The following is a 10,921-nucleotide window of genomic DNA, read 5'->3' as shown; positions in this document are numbered from 1 at the left end:
AATTATGAATACTAAATATAATTGTATATACATTTTAATTAAAAAAAACTGGTATTAGTACGCAGATTCCAATAATGAAATTATTTTTAAAAAAATATTTCCATAAATTAGCACTTTTTTTATTTTCAAGATGTCTGCTTCCATATGAACTCCACTGAGAAAGTTGTAATTCACCTAAAAATGGCTACAATTCTTAAACACTGGCGAGAGGCTGCCACGCTCATACTTGCAGCAAAGTCAAAGAATATTGGAAATGGTTTCAAATATGAAATTCTTATGATGAAAAGGAGTGGGAGAAGCACATTCATGCCCAGTTTAAGTGTGTTTCCAGGGGGCGTGGCTGAAGAATCAGATTTTTCACCGGAATGGTTAGATCTATTTACGAATTTAGGGAAAGATTTTTGTCAAAAAACATTTGACAAATTTACAAGTACTGGTCCTGCTGCTCATATGTTCAGTAGAAAAAGGGATGACCAATACTCGAGTATCCCAAGTGAAGTTGCATTCAGAATATGTGCCATTAGAGAAACGTTTGAAGAATGTGGTATTTTGTTGACTAGATCATCAAAAGATAAACCATTAGACTGGCTTTCCTCCTCCAATGATACATATAAATATCTCCAAACTGGAAAAGTTTTTAATATGGAGATTTCTGAGTTTGAGACTTGGAGAGAAAAGGTTGATAAAGATGCCTCACAGTTCATCAAAATGTGCAAGACATTCAATATTGTACCAGACATATGGTCATTAGGTGAATGGGCAAACTGGCTTACACCAGTTTCATTTGCTAGAAAGGCTTCCAAAACAGATGAGGGCTCTAAAAGACGCTATGATACTGCATTCTTTATATGTTTGCTGGATAGTATTCCTGATGCTTTACATGATGATAAAGAAACTGTTCATTTACAGGTACAATGTAGGGACCAAAATGTGTAACCCGTACCTGCACTAAGTTTTCTCTCTACCCAAATACTATTTTCTAGTTTCTTCATTATTACTTGATATTTCCTGATGATGGCTAGGATAGAATCAATGATTTTCAAAATGTTTTTTGATTGTCTGTTTCAAAGGTCTCAATTGTGTTATCGAAGTTTGGTGTAATTGTTTTCTGTATGATTTGAATGTATTTTTTATGTTAAAGCATCATAATATTATCAAAACAATTACAATGTAATGAAAAATAAATTATAACTGCAGATGACTCTTGGACTTTCTTTTTCATCCTGGATAAGATTGTCTCCATTCTTTGCTGGTACTTGGATTGATGCCAGGTGTGGTACAGAATTCAAACTCCAACACATCTTTATAGAAACAATATCAAATTATTCAAAACTTTTATCCAAAGCCATTAAGTGAAGTTTTAACCTTTAAATGTTTTCAGAAAAAACCTTAACTTGAGAAGTGAGATACAAATGTATAGTCAATTGTTTGTTTGGTACAGTAACTTCTAGTGACACGTTTAAATTTTTAGACCTTTTGAAATCAGAAAACCAAACAAACAAGAAATATTAGAAAAAAATACATCATTTTCTTGACTCGGAATAAATTGAAACAGACTTTTGCATATCTCATGCAATTTCAGACCTTAACATTCTACATTTGTATAATAATAGATATTTGAGCGGGGAAAAGTTGGTACAAGTTTGGGTTACACATTTTAGTACCTTCATCATTAAAAAATACAGGTTCAGATTTTCAATTGTATGGTTGAACAGTGGTTGGGAAGGAAACTTTGGGAAGGGGCCATTTTCAATTTTTTTTCAAAGATTCCCAAAATTTTAGGGAGCCATTTGTTAACAAATCTAATCAACTTCTTTTATGTGAATTGTCCTTTCTCTGTCAGAAGGGGCAAATGGCACATGGCCCCCCTGCCTTCCCAGCCACTGCTTGTAAGTTTTGTATTGTGTAGGAAAAAATACGACTTTTTGTAAAGTGGAAAGTGTGGTCTGCAAATAATTTAATTTTTAGAGAGGAAATTATTGAGTATTTATTTTTTACAGTGGTCATCACCAGAAGATCTTATAAAAAGCCACCTGCAGGGCAAAATGAAGCTTGCTCCTCCACAGATATATGAAATATGCAAATTATTAAACTTCCAAAACTTTGAAGAACTACACAACTTCACCCTTGAAAGAAGAAATAAAAGAGTAAAGAGAATCTTTCCAATTCCTATTCTTTGTGATGATGGTATTTTTGTTGTTTATCCTGGTAAGTTTATTATACATTGTATTGGACTTCATTGTCAATTTAAGTTTATTGACCATTGTTTATAATAAGTTTTATAATCTGATATGTCTTAAGATGTACTTATGCTTTAAGCAATACATGTAGGTCTATTCACACTACTATGTCATTTTTTGTAATTTCTTGTGTGTATTTCTAATTTTTCAGGTGAGCGGTTCAAGATTTAGAGCCTCAAGTTACCACATCTACTAGTTTTCTTAAGAGCTTTTTTCTGTATTTTAATACTTCTTGCACACATTGTCTTATCTTGAGTTATTACTCTTGATTAACATTAAATTTTGCGAAGCACGGCATGACATAACCACAGTGGTTGAACCATGTACGGTTGGGGCAAGTGTGGACACAATATTAGTTTTTGACACACTTAAGCATAGGGACTTTCAATTCATTATGGATACAATGACTGGTTTGGACACTATATTGCACAAAATTTGAAATTCAAATATAAATTTTCAAAATCATACCAAAAATCAAGAAGTCAAGTTTTTGGAGTGTACTCCCTTTGATCCCTTATAACTCAAAAACCAAAAGAGATATCTGAAATCTGATTGAAACACACACGCAAGGATTTTCATTAGGAATCCAATAAAAAACTTCTTTTTTAAAATCAGACCAAAAGTAAAAAACTCCTTTTTTTGGGTGTGGCCCCATTGACCCTTTATTACTTGAAAAATGGTCCAAAGCCATCAAATCTGCTTGTACATGTACATTAGTTTACAAGAATTAAATAAGGAACAAACATTCTACATGGGTTTTAGTATAACACCTATTTTTACCCTTTTTGGTCATTATTCTAAATGGTAGGGGGCCACAACTCCAGATTAAAAAGAAACATTCCTTTAGTGGTTAGTAAAATCATATTAAAATTTCATAACAAATTGGTCAACCACAGCAGGGAATGACATTAACATTTTATGAGCATTGTCTTATCAGACATGTTGATGAAAATTCTACTTGCTTAAATTGAAATCTACGTTGTCCTTTAGTAAATATGATTTGGTTGTTCTCTTGGCAAGTATGATTTAACTTTTACTTGTCCCGGGCAATGGGACAACCTCAAACGTCATACCCTGTACAGCACCATACCATTATATGAAGTTTGCAAAATATTTTGCACTCGCATAAAAATTGTAATTTGTTACATGTTGAATATGCAATGATTGCTAGAACAATCATTTAAATGTTTGACAGATCTATATGTACATGTCTATTGATATTATAACCAGAGAAGGATATGAATATAGGGGCTATAGTTTTGCTGTAAATTAAATATTAAAAGGTTTCAGAATGAGTGAAATTTGGATATCACAAAATATTAACGCAACTGATTTGATTTGAACATTCATGTCAAATAAACCTCAGCAAGTGTCTTATGAAATTTTGCAATGTAATAAGTTAGAAAATCACCTTGATTCCTTTGGAATATTTGGCTGCTTGACATTCAGCATCTGTCATAGCAAAAACTCAAGGGATCTTCAAACGATGATTTCACTAGTTGTTATGATAGGATAATGTGAAAAAAATATTGCTTTCAATCAATTAGGTTTCACAGACAATGCAACACAATTACACAACAACCAATCTCAACAGTGGTCATATCACTTTTGAATCACATCATCCACTGTGTGATATATTTAAAAATATAATGTGTAGCTGTCCACGAAGTAGTTAAAAAGATAAAATCTAGGAAAATATCTTATTTACTATCTAATTACTGTTGATATTGATATTGTTAGCTTTTATTTAAATTAGGTGATGATCTGTATCCAGAAAATCCAGATATATATGGAGAGCATGACCTTGTTGTCATGGAGGGAACTCTTCAGGAGATCAATCAAAAATTTAAAAATCAGAATCGATATGTGATGAAGGATAAAAACAGCCACAGAGACTTTATAAGTGAAGTACAATTTTTGTGTAATGTATCTGTAGATGGAAATGTCATTCCTGTTACAGATCTATCCATCCTAGGCATACCAAGGGCTAGGTTTTAACATTCCAAATAGTGAATGTATTAAAACCAAATATCAATCATACATTGAAGCTCTATTACTATTAGGAGGTAGTTTTTAGATGTCTTTTATGCTACCATACTCTTGTTTTGTTAAGCCATGTAAGATATTAATCATAGCAATATTGCAAAGAAAATAGATCAGAAGTGCTAATTGATTGGTTCACCTGTGTACATGTTGTAGGGTATGTATTAGTCAACTGCTCAAGTAGCTCTCCAGGCAAGAATCAAACAAAATGTGATTCATGGTGGGAAAGCATACATATTTTTATTTTTGATATTTGGTTTATAATGTCATAGTAAACAGAAAGTAGCATGTGGCTTTTGATATAACCCTTGTTCATAGGAGATAAAAATTATATAGAATGTACTGTGGAATTCAAAATTAAGGGAGATAACTCTGTAAAAGACACTGAAATGCAATAGAAACTATTGGAATCTCCATGCGTATTTTCTCCTAAGAGCAGACCGATTGGAAAGAATAATTATACATATCATCATATAGACCTATAAACCTACTTAATAACAAAAATAAAAATATGTAGCCTTTTTTTTTTAAGTATATCACATTTTATAGAATTTTGCATGATTCTTACAAAGACATTTACTTAACTGGTGGTCCATGGGAAATAGTTATTTGTTCTGTTATTACTTATCTGTTACATCTGTAAGTATAAATACATGATTTTAAGTGTTTGAATCAGTAAATAAATATATCAAATTTTGGCTGTCAGTTCTTTGCTTGAACAAACAAATAGCAATGTAGTTAAAATTCTTCTTATCATAATGATGAATCATGTAGATGAAGCAAATTATTCATTTTAATGAGCCTATTAGATAAAGTAAATTAATTATTCTAATGAATCTTTTAGACAGAGCAGTTCATATCAATGAGTCTTGTAGACTGAGCAAATCCCATTTATTCTGATGAACTGTAGTCATTCATTCTTATCAGAAACATGCATGTCAAAACCCCACTGATCTGACACTGTAATATCACTCAAGGATATCATACCTATTTGAAAAGACCATTATTTTATCTCTGCATCACTGGCTTTGCTCAGAAGTTTTTCAACAGAATGTTAGAAAAATAAGGTTTTTGACAAAGTTATCTGCCCTTGAAATGTTCATTTTCAGTGCATTTCAATGAAATTGTAACTCAATGATCTAGCATGACATAGAAGATCTCGTCTTTATTCCTTGATTTTGATGGTGCAAATGGTCATATTACATTATCAAAATGATGGTTTTTCATACCATGTTTCACCCACTCTCTGATTCTTACAGGGACTGATACTTAACTACTATTCATCCTATTGTTATTGCAAAGTAAAGGCTGTGTAATGTTTATAAAATGCTGATTTTGAAATATCATAAAACTGCTGTTATTTCTGCCATTGTTTATTTGTTAGATTTTTTTACTTGTTCCAGTAATTGATTGTCATTTTTTCTCAGGGAATATTTAACTTTAAATTTAAATTAGAAAAAAAGAGTTTTATCATTTTGCCAATTTTTCTACAATACAAAATAAATGTTGTTTCAGGATTTTGTCCACTCCAGCTATTGGAATTTTTAATTTCATCCTTTATATAAAAGGAGAAAATATTTCTGCCAAACAAAAAGAATTTCAAAGGTTGTAAATGGATAACCCATTTAAAGACAGTTGAAATAAAATGCTTAACAGAGAATAGCAGTGGCAGATCCAGACACTTTTTGTATCGTGCTAGACTTCTTATAATAAGGCTTCTGGAACAGGGTTATGTTGCTACAAGATTGAAGTCATCACTACAGAAGTTTTATGGTCATCATCATGAACTCATGGGTCGTTATGGTATATCCATCTGCATCATAAAAACAGATTTGTTCAATGTTTTTACTAGAATCTTGGTTCCCTTGATTATTCATTGAAAAGGAGGGGTGCCAGCCAGGGTTCCTCAGAGATGGGGGTTGCTAGGACATTATTTTGCATTTTTTTTGTAAATTTTACACATGAAAATGACAAATTTTCCAATAAAAAGGGGGTGCTAACCCCCTGCACCCCTCTGGATCTGCTATTGTGTGGCATGATACAACATCAGCTTTCTAATGCTTTTCACTAGGGGCAAGTGTGGACTCATTATTTTTGACACACTTTAGCATATGAACTTAAAAATTCATTTAAAATTTTCCAAAATTGGACCAAACATAAAAAAAAATCTATTCGGGGGGGTGCCTCTTGTACCCTTATAACTTGTAAACCATAAGAGATACCTGAAATTTTCAGAAGGAATCCAATAAAAAAATTCAAAATTAAACAAAAAGTTAAAAAGTCATTTTTTTAACATGGCCCATTTTGTACATCCATGACTCCAAAACGGTTAAAGATGACCCTACTTTGTAGATTTTTTTTAAACAGAATTTCAAAAGGAGCAGCTTGACACCTGAATCATAAAATCAGATCAACAGTTAATATTTCCCTTCATTTCTAACTTCCAAAAACTATATCTGCCCTGCCATGTCCCTAGGAACAATGTCTTAAAATTTCAAAAAAGATAGTTTACTCAAGCTGTCATGAGTAAGCTCAAGTTCACGGGCACCAATGACGACAGGGTGACCATTATCAAAAATGATTTTGTGGCTGTATAAAAAAAGTTTTTAAAATACAACTTGATGAAAAGTCAGGTTTTTAATTTTGTTCATAAAGTAAAACAGATATTTTGTTTGAAGGCGACAACAGCCCAAGTTAGTAGTAAAAAAGGCCTTATCAACAATACAATACATGTTCAGCACAGTAAAGCATACAACTAGAAAGTGTTTTGTAGGACTCTTAGTATCGCTTTGTTAATCTACATGTGTTTTTACAAAAGATCATTGAAAAAGAAAAGGGATCAAACAATTTTTCGATTAAGTGCATATCATCATTTGACATGTTTGTAAAGCTCTCCAGAATCTCCAACATATTATGTTAAGAAAGACGTTTTGAAGAAGTTTAATAATGCTTAAGTCCTGTATAATGTATGATAGAGTAATCAAGGGAACCAAGGTTATAGCGTTAATCAAAAGAATGTAATCCAGGGACATTGACCGGACATGAAAACCAGTTATACACAACAAAGAAAATAAAGTAACTAAAACCATACATGCAAAGTAACAAAAGCAAATGAGCAACTTGGACTCCACCAAAAACTGGGAGCATGGACCAGGTGCACCGGTAGGGTAAGCATCCTCTGCTTTTCTAGAAACACCCTACGAGTTGCTCATAATAAGTCAAGTCTGGGGTAGACGAAAGAGGAAAGGAAAACTATGACACGATGAACTAATCAGTTTTCATGGCGCAGATGGATACACTGTAATGATCCACGAGTTCATGATAACGACCATATAACTTTTGTAGTGATGACTTCAATCTTCTACCAACATAACCCTGCTCCAGAAGCCAATTTGTTAGAATTCTAGCGCGATACAAAAAGTCTGCATGGACTCTGGTATAACTTATGAGTTGTGATATGAACACTCCATACACAGGTGCAGAAGGGATGTTGCCACAGATGAAAGGAAAGTCCACAATTTTGAATGAAAAGTCATCACGTTTGTCATAAAGTTTGGTCAACAGTTTTCCTTTACCATCGATTTCTAAGTTTAGGTCAAGATATGGGGCTGACTTCACAGTGTCTGTGGTATCCTTTATCTCAAGTTCTTTGGGGTAGATGTGATGTATCAAATCCCCAAAATTAGGATTGTTTAAAGATAATATGTCATCTATATAGCGGAAACTGAGATTAAAGGATCTAGCTAAACGATATATTTTCTTTCGGATCAGATCAGCCTCATAAGAGTGAATGAATAGGTTAGCAAGCATCCTCCCAAATCAGGGTTTTGAGTCCATCTTCGTTCCGTTTGAGGGAGCGAAGGTGGACTCAAAACCTGACTTGGGAGGATGGTCAGCAAGTAGAGGAGCACAGTTTGTTCCCATTGGAATGTCGACCGTTTGTTGAAAAACGTATCCACCACACTGGACAAATATGTTGTTGATTAAAAATTCAAGCATTTTGTAAACATCTGTATATTTAGAAGATGATTTGGAATTATTTCTTACAAAGTATGAGGAATCTCTACCAAGAACTATATATTTGTATATAGGTGTACCATCTTATTTAAAAAAAAACAACGATGTATATTGTTTTTAAGTCGGGATTTTAACTGGGTGTGTGAAATAGAAGTATACAGTGTTGAAAAATCATAGGTTTTAATGCTATTATATTCTGATAATAGTCTTGAACTGATTGTCTCCAAAAGATCTTTCGAATTTTTCAGGATCCACATTGAATTAATACCACTACGGGAGTAACAAGTGTTAGGACAGCAAATCCTCTTTGACAGCTGTGAGTATACAAGTTAAAAGTTTTGAAAGAGGTTTGTTGGTACATTTTGCAGATCCAGCCATGTAACATTGTTTGTATGGATAATTGTGGAGTTTAGGAATCCAGTACATAGCTGTAAATCACAGTCATCGTCCTTGGTATAGAGACCAAAAGAGGATAGCACAGATTTATGGTTTTCCATAATTTCTTCTTTGGAGAGTGTGGTAGCAGTATAGGTCTTATCACTACTATTATTTTCTACGTCTACCTCTGATAATAAACATTGGATGTAAAACGTTTTGCAGACAAAAACAATTTGTTTTAGGCATGGTCTGCTGGTACGACAACATACTTGTCATGTATAGTAGACAATGTTTATGCTATATCGGGGTCTTTGAAAACTGATACAGCATAGGAACTCATTGACCTACTTAAAACTTTCATTTGTTTCAAACACGGCCTTTAACCACTATGACAGAGAATCATTGTCTCCTTGTTATCGTTTTATCCATTTTCTTGCGTAGTCCTCCACGGCATCCATAAGAACTTTAAAGTTATAATTCCAATTTATGGAGCGCAATTCACGGTACTTGGGACCTTTAGAAAGGATATTACGCTGAGAATCGTGTTCGATGATGTACTACAATATTATTGGCAATAAACCAATAATCTAATGTCAGATTTTTTGCCATTTAACATGTTATGGATTTAATGTATTGGTCTGCCATTCTATAATACCAAATTCAGTTGGCATTTAGCATATCATTTAATTTGATAGCAGGAGAAGCCTTAAAAACGAGAATTTTATACCATTTGATGTGAGAAGCTACTGGTAAATCGTAAATGATATTCGCAAAGAGGTGTTCTTTTTTGCCTTCATCACTCGACCACTAAGTGTTTGGTAGCTATTATCCTGTTTAAAACAAAACCCATGTTTTCCTGTGGATCTGATCAGAACACCCAGTTAAGTATAAATTTAATTTATATGTTAAACAACACCATTATGTTACATTCAATGCACTTACCCTACCGGTGCACCATGTCCATACCCCAAGTTTTTAGTGGAGTCCGAGTTGCTCATTTACTTTTATTACTTTGTATGTATTATTTTGGCTATTGTATGTTCTTTGTTGTGTTTGTTTTCCATGTCTGGTCTTTGTCCCTGGAATACATTCTTTCGATTACCGGTATAACCTTGGTTCCCTCGATTACTCTTAAAGAAGTGATGACATGTATGGAGAAAGGACTAGTTTCGTAAAAGTATTGTGTATCAAGGATAGTATGCTATAAAAATCCCTGGATATATAGATGCAGAATATCATAGAATGAAAAGGCATTGTTAGTTCATTAAGGTTATCTACACCATGATTCATCTCTATCATTGGTCTGAATTCTATATGGATTGGGTACTTAAACCCTTCACGACCATGTAGAAGTAAAAAGTCATAAGTATTGAATACTTGTGTTTAATTCATAATCTGCATCCAGTTCTGCAATCGCCAATCTATGTACTGGGTACAAACCATACATTTATTTTTGCACAACCTGTTTCAAATATACCTTATTGTTATCGTCAGATATACCCTATTCTTATAATCGCTTGACTTCATATTTCCCAAACTTCTTACTGAAAAAAAAATAAACAAATCTCCAAAATGTAGCGAGAGAAAAAAAATTGTCCGTGGCCACGACTTCGTAAACAGTTGCCCGAATTACAAGTCGTGGCCATGATACTCTTTCAAACTATCTTGAGGTGCATTTTGTACAATGTATCTTGTGACAGTGAGTTTGTTTCCTCAACAAATACATATATTCAAATTCAAGAGGCCATATGATTGCTGATAAAAATCTTACAATTATAAGGGCCCGTTGATTATTGAAGGGAATCTTACTCAGCTTATTTGTCCGTCCGTCATAAAATCGTGTCCACTCTTGAACTTTAATACGTTTTGGAGTTCAGTGATGAAACTTCTGTCATAACTATTTATAAGTGTGTCGCACACTTCAATTTTTTAATAGTTTTTTTGAGTTAGAATTGGAACAGTTTCTAGTGTATGAACATTTAAAATCACTATTGTTGAGTTTATATGCTTATGTTCTAATATGACGTGCTTCAACAGCCGTGGCTTGTTTGTTTGTTTGTTGGGGTTTAACGTCCGAGCAGCAATATTTCAGCTATATTCAGACAATGAACATGAAATGGATGATAAAATGAACATGAAATGATAAAAAAAGGATGGGTCACAAGGACAATAGGGTCGACAAATTCTGATTGCCACTAGAAAAAGGGGGGATGGGCAAGGTCGGGCAATTTAGCCTCCTGTGG

At 33.3% G+C, this 10,921-nt stretch overlaps 1 protein-coding gene across 1 annotated transcript; it reads left to right on the top strand.

Moving 5' to 3' along the window:
- The first annotated feature begins 118 nt into the window (after positions 1 to 118).
- Positions 119 to 4,983, top strand: LOC148616170 (acyl-coenzyme A diphosphatase NUDT19-like). The gene is made up of 3 exons (XM_088582932.1): positions 119 to 909; positions 2,001 to 2,208; positions 3,997 to 4,983. Exons 1-3 carry the CDS (start codon positions 145 to 147, stop codon positions 4,236 to 4,238), a joined length of 1,215 nt encoding a protein of 404 aa, XP_088439058.1. The 5' UTR covers positions 119 to 144; the 3' UTR covers positions 4,239 to 4,983.
- Positions 4,984 to 10,921: the final 5,938 nt, after the last annotated feature.

The sequence above is a fragment of the Perna viridis genome, chromosome 5 (genome assembly GCF_037379345.1).
Source record: "Perna viridis isolate PV_CMFRI_1.1 ecotype Kerala chromosome 5, ASM3737934v1, whole genome shotgun sequence".
Lineage (NCBI taxonomy): Eukaryota > Metazoa > Mollusca > Bivalvia > Mytilida > Mytilidae > Perna > Perna viridis.
Note: the sequence above shows the minus strand (reverse complement) of the source record. Positions and strands in the feature narration are given on the sequence as shown.